Here is a 23,637-nt window from a genome sequence, read left to right as displayed (position 1 = left end):
GCCTATCAAAGTTGTCACTTCAAACAAAACGATTATTATTGCAACCCGCCTCCGCCATTAATCTCTCTCTGCGGTAATCCGTTTGACAGGTCATCTTGGAGAGCAAGAAAAGCTGGAGTGGACAGTCACAGGGGGCGGAAAAACAGCTGGAAAAGTAAATATTTTAAGCCTTCAGATATTTTGAAGGTATACTAGCAAAATGATTATACGAACACTAGATTGTATTAGAAGTTAGAGGGTAGCCTAATTGGTCGTTTTTGAGAACCAGTGTTCAGTATGTACATAATTGATAGTTTAACATATGGATATTATAGACAGTATAATAACATGTTGTATTTTGTTGGGTTGGCTAATAAAGTGTCACTCTCAATTTTAAGAGTCTCGTGACACCCAACTTTTTAGCCTCTTTAACCCGTTTAAAACAATTGCTAGGAGTCATAAACTGGTATCAGTGTTTTTAATTTTATATTTAAATATGTTTTATATATTTTACATTTATTATAATATAGATTTTTTTTTATCAGAAATATTTTTCATATTTTCCTAATGCAATTACTGATTACTTTCCTATAGCCTTACCCGGTACACACAACTGTCACTAATATTTATTTTAATCTTTTACTGACAACATAAATCAATTAAATGACGGAGTGACTTTTATTTTGTTAGACGAACAAAGCTGAAACATAACTGCAAGAAAGTGTGGACAAATATATTTTTATGCTCCTTAAATGCTGTGGATTTTAAATGACAACAATGAGAGAATGGCCCTTTCTTTCTATTCATCCAACTGTTGTGTCTGTCTGTACAGGGAGAGAATGTTCCTCAATATGCATGGATATGTGATTGATAACAGCAGCCTATAGCTGTTTTCTTCAACTGCTGTCAGCCCATGACACAATACGTAAGTTATTAGGGCAAAGAAGGTCAACTATACATTCAGTGGAAACTCCTATTTATTGTCCGTATAAGACGAATAAGCATATACACCAGACACCACATATTCAGTAGGTTATTACACTTAAATGAAAACACGTTTTTCGTGGATATAATATTTCAATAAAAAGTTTGGATTGTCCCCATATATTTCTAAGCGGCGAAATTATCTTGAAGGAATCCCTGGGTGTAAATATAATTATTTTCAGCATCACGGGAGTAAGGGATTGGACTGTGTTGGACTTTCAGCAGTGCATTATAAGAACTAACAGAGGCGCGGCAACAAAACGAGTCAACATGAAATATATTACATTATTTTAAATAAAAATTATTTTATTTACATTCTAATATATGGTCGAGTGATTCAGGCAATTTCGCTCATGTAATACTTTAAAAAAATAAAAAGTCGCCCACATGTTCTCTATTACTTACATCCAGTTTATCTACCCCACTACAACATACTTTCATTTTTGTTTTTGCAATATCATGAACACACTTTTCTGTTCCGAATAGGCTCTCATACAACTTCATATAATTTTTTTCATGGTATGGTCTTCTCAGGCAATGAAAATAGAAATCATGGACATATTATCGTCCAGGAAAGGGCATGCACTGTACAGAACAGACTTAGCCTACACATATTTTTTCTGAGGTAGGCTATAAGCTAGAAGGGTTTTGAAAACCCCGATATAACCACATTAGCCTACCTGTAATAAAAGGCTAACAACATATTCCGAAGTAAAACGACAGCTCTGTGAAAACACTGGCAAAGGTACTCCATTGTTTACTAATGTTGCATTAACACATGTTTCATTTACATTGTTACAATATCATATTGTGGGACGTTGTAGGCTAGCCGACTGTAGTGCGTTTTCCAGCAGTGGAGCTGGAGTGCTGGGGATAGCTGAGAGGATTCTCCGTGCCTGGGCGGTTCTAAAATGACGTCACTAGCATGCTCTCTAAATTACCAGCAAGGATAGGTCAGTTCACCTGCGCAGGGGTTGTGTTATTAACCCACAAGAGGCTATTATTCTTTATGAGTTAAACTCGTATTTAGGAGACACTTTGGCTTGCTTATTTGTTCTTATGCTGTGTATTTATGTTGTTTATCTTGAGATATCTTAACATGCCTTTTAGGCCTACACTAGGGGCACTCTATGATAGGGTAATGGGTGGATGTAGTTTATTCCTGATCCATTTGCTACATGATTGTATTTATTATTCACTGTTTTTCAACAACATAAGTCAAATGAGAACTTTCTCGTTTTCAATAACGACCTGGTCAAAGGCATACAATTTCAAAGGACAGTACCACACAGAGAGCCACAATAAATAATGTAAAAATATACAGTACATGCAGAACATCTCTATGTACAAGGAAAATAAACATCTATATACAGCTAGACACACAGAGCCCGATTTGATGCTTAGCAGGTCCATTGATCAGAAATCTGCTTGGACAATTGGTTTTTGGAGAGAGGTGTGAATCCCAAAGTAAGTGTGGGTTTTAGGAGTGTCAATTGTGTGATACAATATACCAGAGTACAGATTAGTATTGGAATAACAAATGTTGAGCAGTAAGCTGAGGTTTGCGTAGGTGTGTATGTGTGTGTGGTGGGGTGTATTATTTTTTGATGAAGTATTATTTTAGTAGTATGCATGTAAAATAACACACCAAACAACGGTATACTGGGCATCATGGGTAAAGGCTGCCTTATTTTGGAAAAAGAAAACAATTTATTGGTATAGCAACAGTCCAACTATACAACAAGGTTTTTGTATGTGTCCATATACCCTTAACCCATTCTGGATTTTCTGGGGGTAAGTTGATGGAGATCAAATAGATGTTATTGAAGCTATGTTGTAGGGTTGTCAGCAAAGTGTTCAGTGAGGGGCCAATTGTAAACATGATCGTGTCGACGTCGTCCGCAGAAAAGTGGATGCGAGAGTTATCAACAGCTAGTGCAATATCATTACTGTACACAGAAAATAGGGTTGGTCCAAGAATCCCACCTTGGGGGACTCCCATTGATACAAGGAGAGGTTTAGACAGCAGGCCCTCAGCTGATGTTGGGACCTTGACACATTTACAGCAAGTACTGGTTACTTTATTTTCAGAGTCCCACTTTCCACCTTTAGATTTTCTAGAGATAGTAATACTGTTAACAAACAGTTGATGAGGAACTGCTTGCTGAGGTTGGAGTTAGGTTTAGAGTGATAAAAGGGCCATATGCAATTTTAACTGTACTGCTAGCATAAATAGAAGCACAAATGTCTAGAAGACATCTGCAGCTAATATTTTAAGTTAATATTATAAATTGTATAAATTGTTCAGACTTCCTTTGATATTCCCCATTTAAACGTTCTCGCCATTCAGCTTGCATTGAGCTTTAATCTCCTGATACATCCTTCACACTTGCGGTACTATAATCCCCCACCCTTAACCACCCTGGACTAGAAAATACTATTCAGGTCTTGTTCATTAAGAAGAGGAGACAAGTGGTGTTATTGATTAAATTCAGTCTCGTAAGCATTAGAGGCAGGAGTCTACACAGTTCCCCTTTATGGTTAGGGTTAGTAGATAGTTAAAATATTACACGTCAGTTGATAATATGTAGAGAATCTACAGACACACCACACTTACAGGTAATCTGTACACTTCTCAGCATGACAACATTTATATTAGAACAAATATGCCTTTACATAACAAAAATAGCAATTCATTTTTATCTGAAGTAAATTCAAGGGGTCTCATTGCCCCGGATCCAAAACAACTATTCACTTGGTTAATAATTAATGACTGCTTAACATGGGCAGACTTTGGGCCGACTAAACTCTCTCGCGTTGCCTCTGGTTTACATTTACAATACGTTTACGTTAATGTTAGGCTACATGGTGTGCAGCAGCCTTTCTCAAATGCTTTCGTCCTAGAGATCTGCAAATTATGGCCTTCTTCCTCGTCGTTCTTTCTTCTGTTTGCATAACGTTATTGAACAATGTTTTCTTTCAAACACATTTTACACCCTAAAACAGTCTCAAGCATTTGTAATCTTAATTTAAGATACATTAGAGGCAGCATTATGGAGAAACTATATTCAGCCTTTAGGCAACTCGCATGTTAATGCACATATTTAAAAATGTCGACGTAAGTAAATCAAATTAAAATCTGAAGGATTTAGTTCTGTGTTTTGTAATTATGGCCACGCATCAGAATGGTTATGAGGAGTCCACGCCAGGGAAGATCATCGAGATCTATCAGTTATTTTGCCACTGCCCCTCTTAATGTTTTTCACACTTGAGCATCATAAAATAAAAACAGACGACACGTATAATAGCTAATAGCTCAAAACGTTCAAAATCTAGAGTCAAATCGGTATGAGTGAAATACAAAGCACTATGTAGCTATGTGTCAACCAGGAAATTGTGAACATTGGCGGATATTTGCATAACTCCGGTTCTATGAAGGAAGCATCAATAGAGTCACAGGGACTTTTCGATTAAAACGTCTTATTAAAAGTGTATAAATGTCTGACATGATTTTTTTTAATTCAAGCCTTTACATAAACAAAAGCTGCATTTTCCATAAGAGTACACTTTTGATATCCACTGTATCTTCATGTTACATGTACTGCTGCAGCATGTGCTTCAATTCGTTCCAGTGCTTTTTCAGCAAATTTTTTAAACCTTTACACAGTCTCTACCATAAAGCATAAAATACCCAAACGTATATCCAGTCTTTGCTTAATATATTTCACTAATGGTAATATTTTCTATTAAAAAAACAATAAACTTCTGGAGTTATTTCTGAACTTTGTAATTTTGAGTGTCAGTCCTGTTTCTTTTTTGCGCTGGAATGTCGGTATGTGTAACGCATGAAACAGTTATACAGATCTTTTATTACAATTATAAGCTAATTACACTGTATAGCCTAAAATATGTTCAGATTTTAAATTAACTTCGCAACACTAACAAAATATGAGGTGAACAAATCAGTGTCAGGTAAAGTCAAGCATACTTCACCTTTCTAGCATACGTATCAATTGTGATGAGTTTTGTCTTCTGCTATAATTATTTCCTATGATTGCACTGATAAATAATTGGGCTACATTGTTTTTTGTTCTATCAATCACCTGATCCATGCGTTCTTTCAAGTTTGAGCATTCTTCAAATTCTCTTACGTGTTATGACTGAGATAGGTGACATGTATAAGTTTTACATAATCTTCAGCTAGCCTGCCATTCAGTTCAGCTTCATAGTTTGCAAGAATGTTTTTCGGTTAAGGGCTTTCCCCCAAACTCATGCTTTAATTTCAGTCAGTAGCGTGTCTTGTTTCCGCTTTAGGTCAGCTGATTCCAAGGAAGCATGCGGAAGAAGTAAATTAGAAACCTCAAGTGGTGCAATAATCAACAAAATAGAGACTTTTGGAAAACTTCTGGTTACAAAGTTTGTTTAATTTTAAACCATATAGGGACCTGAGCCAGTTGTATCTTACTCCGATAATTATTACAGTGGTAGCCTTGTCACTGAACTGTTACCATAGTAGTTATGGAATGCAGCGACTCTTTGGTCACTATGAATGGGACGCAAGTAAGTTTGAAGTATTTCCAACAATTACTTTTTATGTATCGTATGATGTGCAATTCTAAGCGAACGATAGGCCATTGACGGTAATCTGTATTAGTGCACGCTGTTCAAGAGGCTTGTTTGTAGTGTCCGTTTCTGTTAAGCAACTGTTGCGTTTCCTGTGCTATGTACACCGTATAAACACGTTGCCTCATGTCATGGGCTTTTAACGTTATGCTGAACCTGCATTCTCAATTTTGAATGTATGCAATCACTTTTGCAGTTGCACAGAGACGCCAGTGTTCCCCGTCTCCCCTCAGTAAGGGGGTACACACATTTACTCATCACTATACGATCTACTGTAAACAAAACCTACTGGTCTTAATATGTGTAGTACTACCTGGAGTAGCTTTAACCAGAAGTCATTTATGTACTTGTAAACACTGCACGTTTCTTACTCGAAACACGACCTGTTTTTTTTTTTTTTATGTATGTCCAACTGTTTAAAACCTACAGATACTATTATTAAGTTACTGCACAATGGCTACATATTAATACTGTATGCTTACTCAATAATTTTTAATTATAAGTGTGTAGTGTAGTAAACTGATAGGTATTCTAATAGTAATTTAAGTAAAAATTAGTGATAAATTCAGTACTGCCATCTGCATGTGTAGTATTTTATCATTACTGATCAGTGCTGAATTACTTCTGATCCTGTCATACATAAACTCTTAATTGCGGTAGAAAACTTGCCTATTCAAAGTCACTACTGTATTAAAAAAATATCATATTTTATTACTGTGTCACTGCTAGTCTAGTGCAATCTTTCTAAATGTGCTTATTTAGCAAACAAAAAATATTGTACAGCTTAAAATTATTTAATTTGTATTAAGTTAATTGCAGTTTACAATACAAAGAGGATATTTTTGAGGCCTTGTCTTAATTCAGATGATACCTTTTTTGGTAACTTTAGTTTACCCTGGTAAGTTCACTGAGAACACATTCTTATTGACAGCAATGACTAGGGTAGCAATTTGAGTTACTGCTTTGCTCAAGGACAAAAAACAGATCTTTCATCTTGCCAACCTAAGGATTTTATTAGCAACTTTTCAGATATTGGTCAGATCCTCAAAATGCTAGGATCCATGGCACCTCTTAAATCAATGCAATTATCTTCAGATACATTTTTTGTTGAACCATGTTTCTCCACAACACAACCTTTTTGACAAGCATAAGAGACAACCAGTTATAAATGATATTGTAATGGCTTATCTGTTAACAGAGCTCACTTGTTGAGACAACACAGAAACACATATCCAATGTATCTTATCAACAATAGTCTCCAATCTTATATTTATGGTCTCTTTTACAATAGGTGAAGAGGAATTGCTATGTATACTGTACTAATGCTAATATGAACATACTGTACATTCCGATACAAACAATCTCACTTATTATCTAGCCTGAGTAAACCAAGGATACGTACAGTTCTTGCCAGTAATACACACACCCTTGCTCTAGATGTAAATAATTATTATTTTATCACAAATAAGTTGAAAGTGTAGAGTAAGCTGTGTACACGGGTGCTTTGGTACACTGGACCAAAAAATAAATTCTCCCTTCTGGAGAATTTCAGTTAATTAGGTCAGAGGCAGGTGATCCATGTTTACTGGTTTATTTATCTTACCTGTGGTAAGCTGCAAGTGCCTACAGGGTATGAATTGCCACTCAACCTTTTTTTCTGAAAAAGCAGAACATTCTGTACCACTGTCAAGATGGTGAAGAACAAAGAACTGTCTGAGAATGTCAGAAACAAACTAATCGTCAAACATTGACATTCCCAAGGTCACAAGTTCCTCTCCTGGTACTAAGGAATTCTTGTTAGCATAGTCTGCAGCGCTAACAAGTTTGCTGCCCATGGAACTGTGGTCAACCAACCAGGAAATGCCCGCAAAAAGATTCTCAACCTCAGGTGTCATGGAATGTTGGTTAGAATGGCTGACAAACCACCTCACACAACTGGTAAAGATCTACAGGCTGACATTTCAGCATGCTCCTTCTGCCGCATTCCTTACCCAGAAAGGTAAAGTGGTAGAAAGCCTAGTAAGACCCAACTGCTTAAAGATACACAACAATGTTCAGCGGAACTTAAAAAACATCAAAATTACACTAAATCTTTCAGGAAGGCTGTCTTGTGAATGGATGAAACAAAATTGGAGCTAGTTGGCAAAGCCGATTATTATTATTATTTTTTTACATATGAACAAATTAGGTGTTCTAATAAAAGAACACCATACTAAAAGTGAGATATCAGAGGTTCTATAATGCGATGGGGTTGCTTTGCCACCTCTGGTACTGGAGCACTTCATTGTGTGAAAGGCGTCATGACATCAGCTGATTATCTACATGTTTTGGAGTGCAATATTCCTGACCCAGTCACTGGGTCTTCATTGATGGTTCTGGGTCTTCCATTAAAAGAACCACCCGAACACATCAGAAAGTGCTTGAAAAGAAACACTGCACTATTCTGAAGTGGCCAGTGATGAGTTCAGATTGTTATCTCTTAGAAAATGTATGATGAGGGCAGATTTAGTAGTTGGGCCAAGGGATCCATCAAACATAGCAGAATTGGAGTGGTCTGCCACTGAAGAGTGGGCAAGTTTTCAGTAGAGAAATACAGAAAGCTTTCTTATGGCTACACAAACCTTTTATCTGCAGTATCTTTGCCAAAATATGTGCAAACTCCTGGGTGCAAATCATTTTGTTTCTTTTATGAATTACAATAATAACTAAGTCCCAGTAAGACACATTCATTCAGCAATTTGGAAACATGAATTTGAATGAAATGTTAAAATGTTAATGAAATGTGTCATTTTTATGTATTGTAAGGGTGTAAATACTTTTGGCTGCAAATGTACCTACATTTCAATGGGGATAGCAATCAGCTATCCTTAACACAATGCACTTTCAACGTTTTCATAAAACATGGATTATAGTTACAGATGGTGCAATCAGAAAGGCTATGAAAAAAGAAGTTGATTATATTCAGTAGCTGGCAACAATGAAATACTTCCTGTTTTTATGCACAGAGGTTTCAAACCCAGAGGTGAAAGATCACAAGACTTACTGGGATAATTGCAAAGCAGACTCAACGGCATAAACTGGGGTTTGGGGTTTCACAAGTCAATGGGCGAAGTGAAAAAAATGCGAAGGCTAGATTTGAGCCAAAGTCTTTGGTAGCAGAAATTGTGATAGTGACGTGTTTTAAAAACATAAAAATTACTTTGTGTTCTGGCACAGTGATGGGCAGGGACAACACAGGGTTGTGGACTAAGGCTTCCCATCTCTTCAGCCTTGTGCAGATTTTATTTTCTTGCTTGTTCACAGGGCTCTTAAAGAAAAGCAAATTTAGTGACGCTTACTGCAGCTGGCCTGCTCATTCCATTTAGAAATGGCCTTGCAGTACTATTTCATATATGTATCACTCTTATCATGTTAAAAATATTAAATGAAGTTATGACTGCTAACCAACTGCTAGCTTGATGAACACTAACCAGTTTAATGAAAGGAAACATTTTGAAAGACAAAATGACACACAATGTATCTTCATACCTGGGTCACTGTTCACACAAAGAAAAACAAATGTAGTGACACCTCTGCAGCTGTGAGAAGATAGATCAAATATGTTGTCTGGCCACTATGTACAGGAGGACCAGGCTAGCTGGATCTTGCTAGCTAGCTGCCTAGCTTCATATGTGTACGCATTGTAAATATTGCTAACGTCACACACACACACTGAAATCAAGCCATATACCATGCATAGGTTGTACACAATTGTGTACAGTGAGGATTTATTTTTTGATCCCCTGCTGATTTTGTGCCTACAGGGATCATTGCAACTCCACATCGTCAATTATCTCAAGGCAGCTGAGACCATAGTCCAAGAATTGGTAACACAAAAGGACTGAAATCCTGCATTGCCCGCAAGTTCCCTCTGCTCAAGAAAGCACATGTACAAGCCCGTCTGATGTTTGCCAGTGAACATCTGAATGATTCAGAGGAGAACTGGATGAAAGTGTTGTGGTCACATGAGACCAAAATCTAGCTTTTTGGCATCAACTCAACTTGCCGTGTTTGGAGGAGGAATGCTGCCTATGATCCTAAGAACACCATCCCCACCATCAAACATGGAGGTGGAAACATTATGCTTTGGGGGTGTTTTTCTGCTAAGGGGACAGGACAACTTCACCGCATGAAAGGGACGATGGACGGGGCCATGTACCATCTTATCTTGGGTTTTCAGCCAGGGCATTGAAAATGGATCATGGATGGGTATTCCAGCATGACAATGACCCAAAACACATGGCCAAGGCAACAAAGGAGTGTCTCAAGAAGAAGAACATTAAGGTCCTAGAGTGGCCTAGCCAGTCTCCAGACCTTAATCCCATATAAAATCTGTGGAGGGAGCTGAAGGTTCAAATTGCTAAACGTCAGCCTCGAAACCTTAATGATTTGGAGAAGATCTGCAAAGAGGAGTGGGACAAAATCCCTCCTGAGATGTGTGCAAACCTGGTGGCCAACTACAAGAAACATCTGACCTCTGTGATTGCCAACAAGGGTTTTGCCACCAAGTACTAAGTAATGTTTTTCAGAGGGGTTGAATACTTATTTCACTCATTAAAATGCAAATACATTTATACAATTTTGTGTTTTTTTTCTGGATTGTTTTGTTATTATTTGTTATTATTTGTCTCTCACTGTTCAAATAAACTTACCATTAAAATTATAGACTGATAATTTCTTTGTCAGTGGGCAAACTTACAAAATCAGCAGAGGATCCCTCACTGTACATATTGTGCATCACATGCAACTTGTCAGGAATAAATAAATAAAGAAAACAGTATTAGACAGGCTCCCCCCTAATGAGCATTGTTACTTTGCTGTGGACTGTTGGGCTCCATTTCTTACTGGTCAAAGGGCAAACTGCATGAAACGCCAGTAAATTGCATGAAATCAAATTTCATTAAACATACCATTTAGATTTTGTTTTTAATTGTTGTTGACTGTCTGATTATAATGGCATTAGCATGTTAACCACTGTTTTCTTGACAACTGATTTATAAGGTGAGGTTAAACCAAAACACCTAACCTGGTTTACTATGTATCTCTGTTTTTATCCAGGTTTCCTATATAGGACATGACTGTGATGATTTACCCGAGTTCCTTGGAGAAAGATATGGACACTTAGCAAAACGGCTAGATCTCAGCTTCAATCAATTAAGGTAGGAGATGGGTTTGGTGACTTGCGAATATTTTTGTTGTCACAGTACTTCCCTGAGGTTGATGCTTTGAGGTTAAGGTGCATCCATACTGGCACTCTGATTTTATCTGATGCCATAATGTTCTATGCTTTGTGAATGGGGAGTCTTATGTTAGCATCCCAATCTTGAAAATTATAATTTGTTTTATATTGACAGTTTAGATATTTGAACTTTTGAAACGGGTGACGGATATATTTGGCAATTAGAAAGAAAATCTATTCACAATTATTTTAAAAAGAAATATCCTTACTTACAGTACTTTTGAAACCTTTTTATTAAATGATTACAAAGGTTATTCTTTGCCAGGACTATCTAAATACTCATACAATTTATATTTCCTGTTATTTTATGGGAAATCAATATTTTAATGTGTAAATCATTCAATGGTTACAGAAATGTAAAACATTAGAAATCCATATTTTCTTTATTTCAATCAAATACAGTACATTTGTTCTATGAGAACGATGCCCATCAGTGTGAAGGAATGTAAGCTGTTATCTGGACACTGTTGCCTTTGAAGTTAAATTGCTCTTCTTGGTAGTGTAGAAGACATCACTGGAGCCTATGGGAGTTTTTACATTATAAGTTTATCAAAAGACAGTATTTTCTTCCTTACCAGTACAGATGTTTTTCTTACCTTTTTATATGAATCTGTAAAAAGTATGTTTTAAATCATTAATCTAATCTATTAATCGTAATGGAATGCTAATATTGGTGGAATGCTAGCTAATCACTGCAAGGCCCAAGATTGCACAAACTGCATGAAACTATGTTGCAACACTTAATTTACCAGCTAAAAATGGGCTCAAACTAAAAGACATTACTGTCACCATCAGAGTAACTGCAAAATAAAAAACTGAAACATGTCTTATTTGAATATGAGTACAGTGATCTCAAAGGTTGTTTGGACTGTGACAAATTTTAGTTTTATTCTGGCTCTTTGTATTGTCAGTGTATACTCGAGAGCTGTCAATATCAAATTTGGATTCTATCTGCATTTATTGTCTGTTGCTGGTGTAGGATATAAGGACAAAAGAAGTATCAATGCAAATCAAGCTGGCCATCACAAGGCAGAGGAATCAGACTATATCATTCATAGACCTGGCCAAATTATTTGTGGGCCCAAAATCTTCTGCTTGATACATTTAGAAAATAAAGAAAGCATTGGTGAGTTCATTAGTAGTTCAGGCAAATGACCTGATACACCAAGAAAGAACTAGAATGGATGACCTAACAATGTTCTTTATAATGAAGGAATAAAATATATACCCAACATCTGGCGATGTCTACAGGTCGGAGACTTCAGGCAATAATTTTATGTAGAGGATATGTGACAAAGTAAAATTCTACATTATTGTACACAACGTTAAAGGGGCATTATGTAGAATTTTTACATTGTAATAAAGAGACATTTTAGCATAACTAGCTATGTTCCACAGTTCCCAGAACAACATCATCTGTGCATTAAGTGGAATTTAATATGTTCACATTACATGTTTTTTGTGGTCTGACATGTCATAGGGATATCAAAGTCCCCGTAAGAGCTTCAGAGCATCAGCTTTTATCCCAAATGACACTGGATTCAATAAGTAGTGCACTGGTCAAAACTGCCTTTTGGAGGACACTCAGAGTAGCAGAGAGCTGGGTTGGCTGGTACCATGCTGTGGACGGATAAAAGCCTGATCAATAAATGTGACATGTTAATGCATGGGCCAAATAGAATAAAAGATCCTTTTGACAGGACCTGAAGAATCACCTTGTGGCAGCTGGTTCGGGTGGGGGGTGGGTGGGTCTGCCGCGTTAGTCATCTCAGCGGCAGGACTGGCAAAGTTGATCTGACAACTAAAAGAGGAGAAATGATAGTTATATGGTGCTTTTGTTTCAAAACCCCTTTCTTGACCTGTCAGGGTCTTGTAAAGGCCTCTGAAAGGGGGCTCTTTTTGTCACGTTGTTGAAAATTGTCGTCGTCTTGAGGCAGTTATCTGTACTTGAAATGTGGATTCTTCTTGTTTAATTGATTCGCTTTGCGCCCGAGTCCTGTCACATTAATAATTGCTAAGTCCCGTGCCCAGGCCTAGTGTGTCGTGAATAAATGAGTGCTTATCGTTGCATTAATATTCCTAATGAACTGCAGCGATTGGCAAATGAGCATTGGCTTTGCTGAGTTGGAATTGCCTGCCTTTTCATTTGCTGAGGACGTCAAACTAGACAGGATTTCACCCATTGAATGTGAAACAAAAGCAATGTGATGCAGTCTTCCTTAATTGATGTAGTCATGTTAAACTGACTGGTCATAGTATTTCCATGTTGGCTTTTGTTATATACACAGTTAACAATAGGACAATAATTGGTATACTAAATGTTTTAATAAATGTGTTGATTGATGTTGTTGTTGTTCAAAGGCTGATTACATAATTTAGATTTGGCATTACCTTATAGAATGAATAATCACATACTTGTTTATAGATAAAAGATGTTTTAGGTTATATCAATCATTTTTTTTTTTTGGGCTGGGACTTGGTTTTTGCCTTTGAATATAACTAACCTAAAAGTTGCCTTGGAAACAAAAGAGAGACAGGTGGCACACTCCTTTGAAGCTTATTGATTTATGGTCAACCAGACAGAGCAGAGATGGACTCTTAAATCAGACTATCTTACATAGATTACCCTAATCCCTAACCCTTCAAAACAGTCATAGCCAGGGTCATACAGTGTTTCCTAGACCCTGAGTTTCTCATGGCCTGGTTGGATGTAGTATGTGGTAACTCCTATGTGGTCTTTTTCGTTAAGTGTTGTTTAATGATTGTGTTACCCTCTCAGTTGTGTTTCTGCCTATGGATTCTGCTGTGGTCATCATTTGGTAAGTAGTCAATAACAGATTTTGACTGCTCCAGGCCAACCCGCCAGTCAACCTCTCCATGGGACGTAGACTCACCAACCGATCATCTGCTGTGTTGTGTAGAACAGCAGGATTACCACTGGTAATCACTCCAGCTCTCAGGAACCTGATTGGCGTCTTGCAAACACATCTGGGTAGGGGGTCCTTGCCCAGGGGCTCATAATATTGCGGGTCTTTGAGATTAAAAAGTTTGAAGACCCCTGCTGTAATACACAGCAAGTGACTCCCTTCCACACTGGACATGGAAGCTTGTTATAGACTAGCTGTTACGGACAGCTTTATGAAAGTTGACTGCAACAGGCATAATTTGTGTTGGTTTTAGAAAAGATCAAGGCCTGCATTTATGTTTCTCGTCCTTGATCATGTCACATTAAGAACTTGATGTCCAGAATCAAATATTTATATCTCTGACATTAGTAATTCATGATTAATATTTAATGTGTTTAAAGGGGATTCTAAGATGTCAGATATCATTACTGGACTTCAAAGGACTGTCTGGACAGTGGAGAACTGGAGTAGCAATCAAGTGTTGCCCCAGCCATTTGGGAATGATTGGATTGATTGATTGGTTTATTGATAGCTGTGGATCAGTTGCTGGATTAAGCTACAAAACCATTTCTATTCCCTTTAAACTTGTATTGCAGGTGAGGTGTACAGTTGTGCTAAAAGTTTTGCATGCCCTTGGAGAATTGGTAATATATGTACCATTTGTAAAGAAAACACGAGCATGCAAAACACATATTTTATTTCGTATGGATTCACATCCAACTGTAGGTCATAACAGAATGGCACAATCAATAAACAAAACATGGCTACAATAATTGTTTTTTCCAAGAGCGTCTCATGCGCAGCTTTCGGGCAGAAGAATGCGAATTGTCTGCCAGTATTTTCTGATTACATGCTGCATTCATCTTGCCATCAATTTTCACAAGATTCCATGTGCCTTTAGAACTCACACCCCCCCAAAACATCAGTGAACCACCACCATGTTTCACAGTGGGGATGGTATTTTGTTCCCTATAGGCCTTGTTGACCCTTCGCCAAACATAACGCTTATGGTTGTAACCATAAAGCAGCATTTTGGTCTTGTCACTCCAAATTACAGTGTGCCAGAGGCTGTGAGGCATGTCAAGGTGTTGTCGGGCATATTGTAACCAAGCTTTTTTGTGGCATTGGTGCAGTAAAGGCTTCTTTCTGGCAACTCGACCATGCAGCTCATTTTTGTTCAAGTATCATCGTATTGTGCTCCTTGAAACAACCACACCGTGCTTTTCACTAGCAGCCTGGATTTCTCCTGAGGTTACCTGTGGGTTTTTCTTTGTATCCCAAACAATTCTTCTGGCAGTTTTGGCTGAAATCTTTCTCGGTCTACCTGACCTTGGCTTGGTATCAAGAGGTCAGGGCCATTTGAGTGATTTCTGTTATCATTATGATTTTAAAAGGAGCCAAACAACTATGTGATAATAAATGGCTTCATATGATCACTATCCTTAAGTTTAAGACAGTTCTTTGCATGATCAGACATATATTCAAAGTCAATGCCAAAATTTCACAATCTCTGCCAGGGTATGCAAACTTATGAGCACAACTGTATATTCATGTCATCAAGACCTGTTACTTTTCCAACTCCTACAATTTGATACCTGGGCCAGTATTGCATTTCTTACTACAAGCTGGCCAACAAAGACTCCGGTCACATATGTTTAGGTCATGTGGTCCGTAAATCCTGTCCCCGGTCTTGTGAAAAACTAGATCCTGTTGAATAGCATTAATAGACCACCCTTTCTTACCTTTCTAACATAACAAAACAAGCATTCAATTAATCTAGATCTCAATTGTGGTCTTGACAAGAGTTAAAAACAACTGCCGGTGGATGTCTTCTTTTTTTCAACCAATCCAATAAATGTGGAGGCAGAGTTAAGATGAGTGTTGCCTTGATAACATCCCGACCACAGGCTCTTTGCACCCTGAACCAGACATTGGCTTTACTGGGGGCGGGACGTTGGGGGATCTTTCATAAAAGCCAACTCTGTGCTGATTTGAGGCTGTGGAAGTCACATGATTCCTCTCTAAATGTCATGGTTCGCTGGAGCTGTGAAATTCAATTAGCAATCAGACGTGATAAAATAACCAGGAAGTAGAGCACCGAGAGGTGGTATTGCTATGCTGCCTCTCTCCCAGAGGGCCTTATCCCATAAGAACTCCCCTTGAGGACAAAGGAACACTGTCACACAGCCTGATTATAGTACAGGGGCTGGATGTCCCTGCATTGTGTGTGTGTGTGCTTAAATCTGTGTGTGTGTGTGAGTTTGTGTGTGATGAAATTAGGATGGGTCAAGAGGGCAGTATATTAAAAGCAGGAATTCTTCATCACTGCATAGCTGCTCAGCGAATCTCGGTCAGTCTCAGTCTGGAGTTGATGTTGAACCACATGTTCTCTGAGGTCAAGACTGCACCTTTCTGGGCTGCAGCTGAACTTGGTCAGAGTATTTGTCACTGCAGAGAGGTGTGATCTTACAAGTTGTTGTGTATGAACTGAGATGTGCGTAACAGTGATTTGAGTACAAACCCATAGAGTCTTGTACCTAGTCTCATTCTTCTGTGAACAGGGTTGATGTATATGGTGTGTGTGTGTGTGTGTGTGTGTGTGTGCGCTCATGAGTGTGCGGGTGTGTGAGTGGCTGGGCAGGTAATGCCAGGAGATGAAGTTGGTGTATCATCCTGTCACACCTACACCTTCTCTGCCCATGCCAACCTGTCCGGCTGTCCCAGCGACGTATTGGGGAAGGATGGTTGTGGATATTACTGTGTTGTCCACTTAGTTTCAGGTCAGATGGAGCGTGTGTGTCTCTGTGTGTGACATTTTGTGGCGATGAGGAATGCATTGTGTGGACACATCTCCTATCTGAGGGTTACTGCTTGAGCCACTGTCGTGCTTCTGTCTGAGGTGCTTAAATGCGTTTCCTGCTGTACTATGTTATTTGAGAATTGAGGTGTGAGGAGCTTGTGTGGCTGTGAGCATGAGGAGAATACATTTTAACGTTATGTGATTGTTTCAGTTCAACAAACGAGTCACCACTCTTTTCAGATGGTAAATGACTTTGTGACTAACAAGTCACTGCTGCGTTTCTAAAAAAAGAATTTGAGTTTGAATAATCCTTATACCTTAATTCTTTGCTGCATTGTGGTTTCTCCTTGCAAGAGAAAGGACAGGGGCCTGTGCGGTACTATACATATAACAGACACACCCTGACGTTTTCCCACCGTCTGATTACGTTCTCCTCTAGGTTATTATTGTGATGGAGCCTGGTGATCGTGGAGAGTATTTTGTCATCCGCACTGCTGTGTTGACTGGTCCGATGTGTGATGTATGTTGTGGTGATCATTGTCCTCCTCTCTCTGTACTAAACAGATGCGTGTCACTTAAGGCAACTTGTCTCTTTGTTTGAAGAGGCCAGTGCTCTGCCGCGAGGGCTTCCTTAAGTATGTGCTGAAATTGACGATCTGTGCTTACTGAGTGTTGTGGGCTCGTAATATTAAAAGTTATCTAAATTAGTCTGCAGAGCATGTGGAATCTTTTTTCCACCAGTTGTGTGTTTCTAAGTATGAAAAGTATGTTGATGATATAGAGCACGTACAGTGCCTTCCAAAAGTATTCATACACCTGACCCATCTCACATTTTACTGAATTACAATTGGCACGGTACATTGAAATGTCATTGACATTTTATTTTAAAACACTGACACTTGAAATCCAGTTAGGTGACATTGGTTTTATGTTTGGAATTACTTGTAAGACAATGTTTTAACTAAAAAAACATTGCTTGCATAAGTATTTAACCCCTACATTTATAGAGACAAATATTAATATACTAGCTTTCCACACATTGTTGTGATTTTGATTATACTTGGTAGATTTGCTCCAGGTTGGTGAGGTTGGTTGGATAACTTTGTGGACAACAATTTTCTGATATGTAGATGGGATTGAGATCAGAACTTTGACTAGGAAACTGTACAACATTAATATTTTTGTTATTGTGCGACTCAACTGTTGTGTTGGCATGTGGTCATTGTTCTAATTTCCTGACAAGCGGACTGAAACAGGTTCCCCTGCAGTCTTTCTCTTTATTTTTCCTTCATTTTTAACAAAATGCACCGCCTCTGCGGTTGATAAGCATCCCCACAACATTATACTGCCACCACCTTATGTCAGTCTAGGAGTAGTGTTTGTTAAGTTGCCTTGGAAGTCACATCTTGACATTGACTGCCCTGAGCCCAATTGGACTTTTGTCCCAAATGAAGAATTCACAAAGACTATGGTCTTGGCGCTAGCCCTTTAGCCTACAGCTTGCTAATATAGTTCAGTTAGGCTACCGTTTGATTGATCTACAGTTTGGTTTTGAGACACAAAACAAACACACCTGCATTTAAAGTATCAAAAATTAAGTAAAAAGTAAGAATTCTCATTGTTGACCGCGTCATACAGTATCACATTAATAGCTGAATCGTAGCCTAGCTATGACATGGATAGAATATATTTAACAACAGTGCAAAGAAAATTAAGAATATTATAATTGTAGGTATTCCAATAGACACTGTGCCCTCATCATAATAATCTTAATGTATTTCACCTGGAGCGTAATAAATGGCATGCCTTTCCCGAGCGATAGTGTTGAAGGCCTACAAAAAAACATCATTGTGTGACTTCAAGTTCATGTATAATCGTCATGGCATTTCTTGCACAATTGAATGTCACCAGCAATGTCCGACAATGTGGAATGAGTACCATTTGGAACATTAATTCTATTTTATCAACATGTCCTGTTTCCATCACACCTGTTAAACCTGGCATATTGGGATGGTAACCTGGTGAATAATATGAGTGGTTGTTGGTTATCCAGAACAGCACACACCTGTGACTACACCTCATCCATTGAGAACCAGTTGAGATACGATGGGCCCACTACATGTAAGACACTCATACAGCTCTACTGAAAGCTGTAGGGAGAAGAGCCAACGTGAAGCTTTTACATTGCTAATGAGTCCTTCACCTGTGTGTGTGTGTGTGTGTGTGTGTGTGTGTATGTGTGTGTGTGTGTGTGTGTAGGATTCGGCTGCTAAGTCTACAGTATGCCAGACATGGCAGCCGTTTTGCAGTTTAATGGCAAATCAAGTATGCTAACTTGTACGTTTTTTTAAAACCAAAGTGCTCTAAATGTGGCCCGGCCTGTCAAAATGAGATGTAAGTAGTCCGACGGAAAGAGAACAAAGAAGACAAAGTAGGGAAGGGATCCCGGTTACAACCCAGAAATGAAATGAAACCTTGTATGTCCTGTCATCTGTGTCCTTTTATATTCATATCTAAAGCGCATTATGGCATTACTGCGCCACACGCTCCTCACTCATCTGTCTCTCTTGATTCGTCACAAGCTGCACTCAGTCTTTCAAGTCCCCGTATGTCGACTGGGAGAGGGGCCTGCTAATTGACAAATGAGTGTCACAGACATGAAGTGCTTCTTCTCCTTCTTAGCTAGGTAGATGCTGGGTGTTTGATTTGGAATCAGAGGAGGGGGGGCTATTATTGGCATGAGCCCAGTAACAAGCATTAGACTGGGGCAAAAATGAGAAGTGACAATGGGAAGAGAGACTGTCATTGTCTTGGCTGGGTGTTCAATCTGCAGAGATGCCATTGTGCAGATAACGTGTCGGAGAGAGGAAAGAATATATAAAACAATCTGTTGGATGTCCTCAAATCACTTAACTGCAGGAGTAAATGAGAGAGTGCGTGTGTATGTGCATGTGTGTGTGTTGTGTGTGTGTGTGTGTGTGTGTAAATGCATTTATGTTTGTGTGTGAATGCATTTGTGTGTGTGACCTGCTACTGGTTCATATATTTCATATCTGATCTATCAGTCCCATTTAGGAGTAATATTCTGGATGTGTATCTCCTGAATTAGGGCCAATTCAGTGTTCCTCCAAACAGATTTAAAACAGAGATGGAGACTCTGATGGTCCACCAGGAAGCAATATATTCATATCAGAAACTATATGCAATTTCACATCAATTTCATCTCATGGAAAATAACCCTCTTAATTTTCATTGGAACAATTTCCACAGTGATGGACTACTCAGGGGAAAGTGTAGAGACAGAATGTGAGAAACTGGGGAGATAAATGGCTAGATAGAATAGAAGCCGAATGGATTTTATGAATTGGTCAGCTGTTTTCCACCATCTCTCCAATCTTTTGTCATTGTGCATCTTTGTCCTTTGACCACTTACAGTCTCATGGTACTTGATTAAACACTGTGATCTGTAAAAGGAGAAAATAACAGCAACATATGACATTCAAGCTTAATAATGTTGAAAAGGAAGAATTTTACTTCTGGTCCTTTTAGTGTATATAATTGTAATAGTGTGAAAGTAAATATGTAACTGAGATCTGTAGAACGTCCTGTAAGGTACAGCATGAGCCTTTCTTGTGGTTCCTCTAACGTAGTAGAAACTTCTGATCCTGGAAATGGTTCCGGTAAAACTGTTCTGATTGTCAGAAAACAAAGCTAGTTTACTACTACAAGTGGTTGTAATGACATCATGTAACCCTGTTTCGCCCACTGGCTTTGCTCTCATGGAACGGTATGCATTCTTTTCTGAAATCCATCCAGGCCGGCTTAAGTCCACCGCAGTGTAGGGATATTCAGCTTCTGCTGACTGGCAAATGTTTATCAATGCTGAGTAAAAAGTGGAACAGAAACATACCATAGCCTAGAGAGAACTGGAAACGCTAAACCCATTACAACTGTGTGTGTGTGTATGTGTGTGTCGGGAGCGGCGGGGGTCGATCTGTTGGGTGTTAGTAGAACGAGTTCATCAAAGGTCTTGCTATCTACATCAAATTCCCATGTGTCATAGTAAACAGAACCATAGCACTTAGTCAAATGAAATCCTGCTTGTAAGGAGGACCACAATGGATGTGAAGCTCAAAGAAATAAATTCAGTGGTTCCTGCCAACAAGTGGAAAACATTAGTACAGTCCAAATTTGTTTTGAAATTTTCTCGCGGGCAAGTCATGCACTCTCTGTTTTGGTAAGATGACAATCTTACGAAATATCAGATAGAAAACATTTTTCTTCTACACGTTGCCGCCAAACCGCAGTGAAGCAGCAATATGGTCCTAGTTTAGAGCTAACTCTCTCTGTGTGACGTACAGTACTGACTCAGACTGTAATTAAACACTACAGGTACCATGGAGAAGACTGGGCCAGTTCTGTAGGAAAACTTAATGTCTTCATCCTCATAATGAACACCAGAAGGGGAAGACCCAGGCAGTCAGCATTTTCCCTACAATGTAAATTCTCACAGATATGTCTTTTAAATGTACAACTTCTAATTTAACCAAATTGTATGCCCTCGTGACTTTTGGTATCGCATACATTTTGAGGCGGCCTATGAAGCAATAGATTTATTTATTGACTACAACAAATACATGTGGCCAAAAGTATTGGCACCCTTCCACTGTATTCAAATAATACACAATGTCATGTAAAAAAAAACTATGTTGAAATAATAAGAAATACTTTTATCCACGTGTGTTTCTTTGGTTTACTTTTGAAGAAAACCCCAATCATTATGAATCACTAAATGGCCCAGAGAATATTATTGGCACCTTCTAGAAGTAGAATGAAATAATTTTATTTCAATCAGTTGATTCTCCTTTACTTTGGAATTCAACTTTTCTGTGCTCAGTTACAGATCCCTGCAATCTAAAAACCTTCATTCAAGAAGGGTAAAAAGAGAAAAGGACAAATTCTCCTGTTTTGTGTCACTGTGTGAACCGTAACGAGCATGGAGAAGTTTAGACAGTTTGAGAATTTTCTGAGATCAAACACAAGATTGGAACCAAACATCTCCAGAGACCAAGATGTAAAAGGTCAATAGCAAATCGCAGCAAAGTATTATTTGGATGGTGACAAAAGCACCTTGATTAACTGCGACCCAGATTCAAGCCGATCTTTAGATACAAGGTACGATAGTTTCAAATCACACCATCCATCACAAACTCACTGGAAGGGAGTTGTATGTTAGACCCACAGCTGAAAGAGACGCATGATAGCCTAACTGCCATTTTCCAAAACACACCTGAATATGCCACAATCTGGGAAAACTTTCTGTGAACAGTTACAACCAAATTAGAGCTTTTTCTATGTTTACAGAATAGTTTTTCTTTTATTTGTCAACAATTAAAACTCCTTCCCTGCAATCAAACATGGAGGAGGTGGTTTTGCCACCACTGGCAATGGGTGCCTTGAACTTGGTTTCATGGAATCACTGGAAACCAAGGCATTTTGGAATGCGATGTCAGAAAACTGGGTCTCCATCAAAGGTCATTGACCTTCCAGCAGTACAAGGACTCCAAACAGAGGACAATGTTCATGAACAGAAAGCACCCGGGAATAGTTCAAGGCAATACACTGGACAGTTCTGAAGTTGCCAGTATTGAGTCCAGATAGAAATCCAATTGCAAACCTGTGAAAGGGATCTGAGAACAGCAGATGGGAGGCACCCATGAATTCTGGGAGAAATTGAGATGTTTTCACCGGAAGAGTGAGGTAAACTGTCAGTACAGAGGTTACAGGAAGCTCATGCTTGGCTATAGGATGCGCTTGATTGCAATTATTTGGGCCAAAGCGTGTTACCAAATTTTGAGTCTTAGGCGTCAGTCAGTTTTTCAATACCATTTCTGTTTATTTTCAAAAACAAAGGTTCTGTAATATTTACAGTGAAACAAGGAATTATGTGGACCTAACACTTTCAGTTTCTGTGTATTTTTAGAGACAATGTTAACTGGAGATTGTGGAAGGGTGCCAGTGCTAGCTGAGACTTTTTTGCAAAGATGAGTGGGATTACGGGAAATAATATATAATAATTAATTTTTACACTGAAATACTATCAGTTGTAAAATCGTATGACTTATGAAATGAATTAAATCATCAGAGAATATGATTATGCTATTATATTCTCTGACGTTTGTCTGAAGACTGCGACCCATAGACATGACCAGATGTTGGGTATCTGTAGGGCTGTACGGCAGCCATCTTCATTTCCTTATTGTTTCAGGAATTCTTGCAAAATGCATGCTCAGTTGGATTCACGTTGCTTGATTTAGTTGGCCAGTGAAGAACACTGTACTTTTGTAAAATCCTCTGGTTGATTTAGCAGTATTTATTGGGTCATTGTCTTGCTGCACGGTGAGGTTCCGTCCAATGAATATAGAGGCATTTGGTTGTAACTGTGAAGAGAATAATTACATGAACTGCCTTTCAGATCTGCTGAGCTTCTAAAAGAAATATTTCACCTCACAGAAAGACAGAAGTTTTTTATATCCATTGCGATTGTATATAATTCCATTGCAACAGTCCTAACCACCACACCTTGTAATAAAGATGTTTTGATCTCCACTGAAATCATTATAAAATAGGCTATTTTAACACCTCTGCCTTGTGCGAACAGCTGTTGGTGGTTGTTGCCTTGGAAAATAGCCAACTGAAATAATGTTGCTCAATTCTGCGATGAATGCTGAAAAACGGTCCAGAATCAACTGCGAAGTGTAGTGAATGCGAATAATATTTATTATTATCATAGGGATATTCTCTTATTTTGGGTCAAGTTGTTGTTTCACATTTCTCTCCAATCCGAGATCCGTGGCCGCCATGTGTGATTTGACCCGGTACCCGACGGTCAGCTATGTAATGTTGTATCCGATCCAGTCGGTTACTGGATCGGATCTCGAATGCTCACATTTCGGTATATGTCCACAAAGACCTGTAGTCACATCCTCAATGAAGACGAATGAGCCAGTTCCATCGGCAGCCACAGATGCCCAAACATAACCCCCCTGCAGTTCTGTGTATGATTG

The 23,637-nt window shown here is 38.6% G+C and overlaps 1 protein-coding gene across 2 annotated transcripts in view; it reads left to right on the top strand.

Moving 5' to 3' along the window:
* The first annotated feature begins 5,258 nt into the window (after window positions 1–5,258).
* The window catches only part of lrmda (leucine rich melanocyte differentiation associated), a 260,200-nt gene continuing 241,821 nt past the window's right edge, over window positions 5,259–23,637 (top strand). Inside the window, exons 1-2 of one of the 2 annotated variants that reach the window (XM_020047595.3) lie at window positions 5,259–5,523; window positions 10,684–10,784. In XM_020047595.3, the coding sequence (XP_019903154.1) occupies window positions 5,482–5,523; window positions 10,684–10,784 (143 nt within the window). In that variant the 5' untranslated portion in view covers window positions 5,259–5,481. The remainder of the gene's footprint in view (window positions 5,524–10,683; window positions 10,785–23,637) is intronic. The other variant, XM_010869987.5, reaches the window with a different exon arrangement.

This window comes from Esox lucius, chromosome 6, assembly GCF_011004845.1.
Source record: "Esox lucius isolate fEsoLuc1 chromosome 6, fEsoLuc1.pri, whole genome shotgun sequence".
NCBI classification, from domain to species: domain Eukaryota; kingdom Metazoa; phylum Chordata; class Actinopteri; order Esociformes; family Esocidae; genus Esox; species Esox lucius.
The sequence above is the reverse complement of the archived record's forward strand: the minus strand, read 5'-3'. Positions and strand labels throughout refer to the sequence as shown.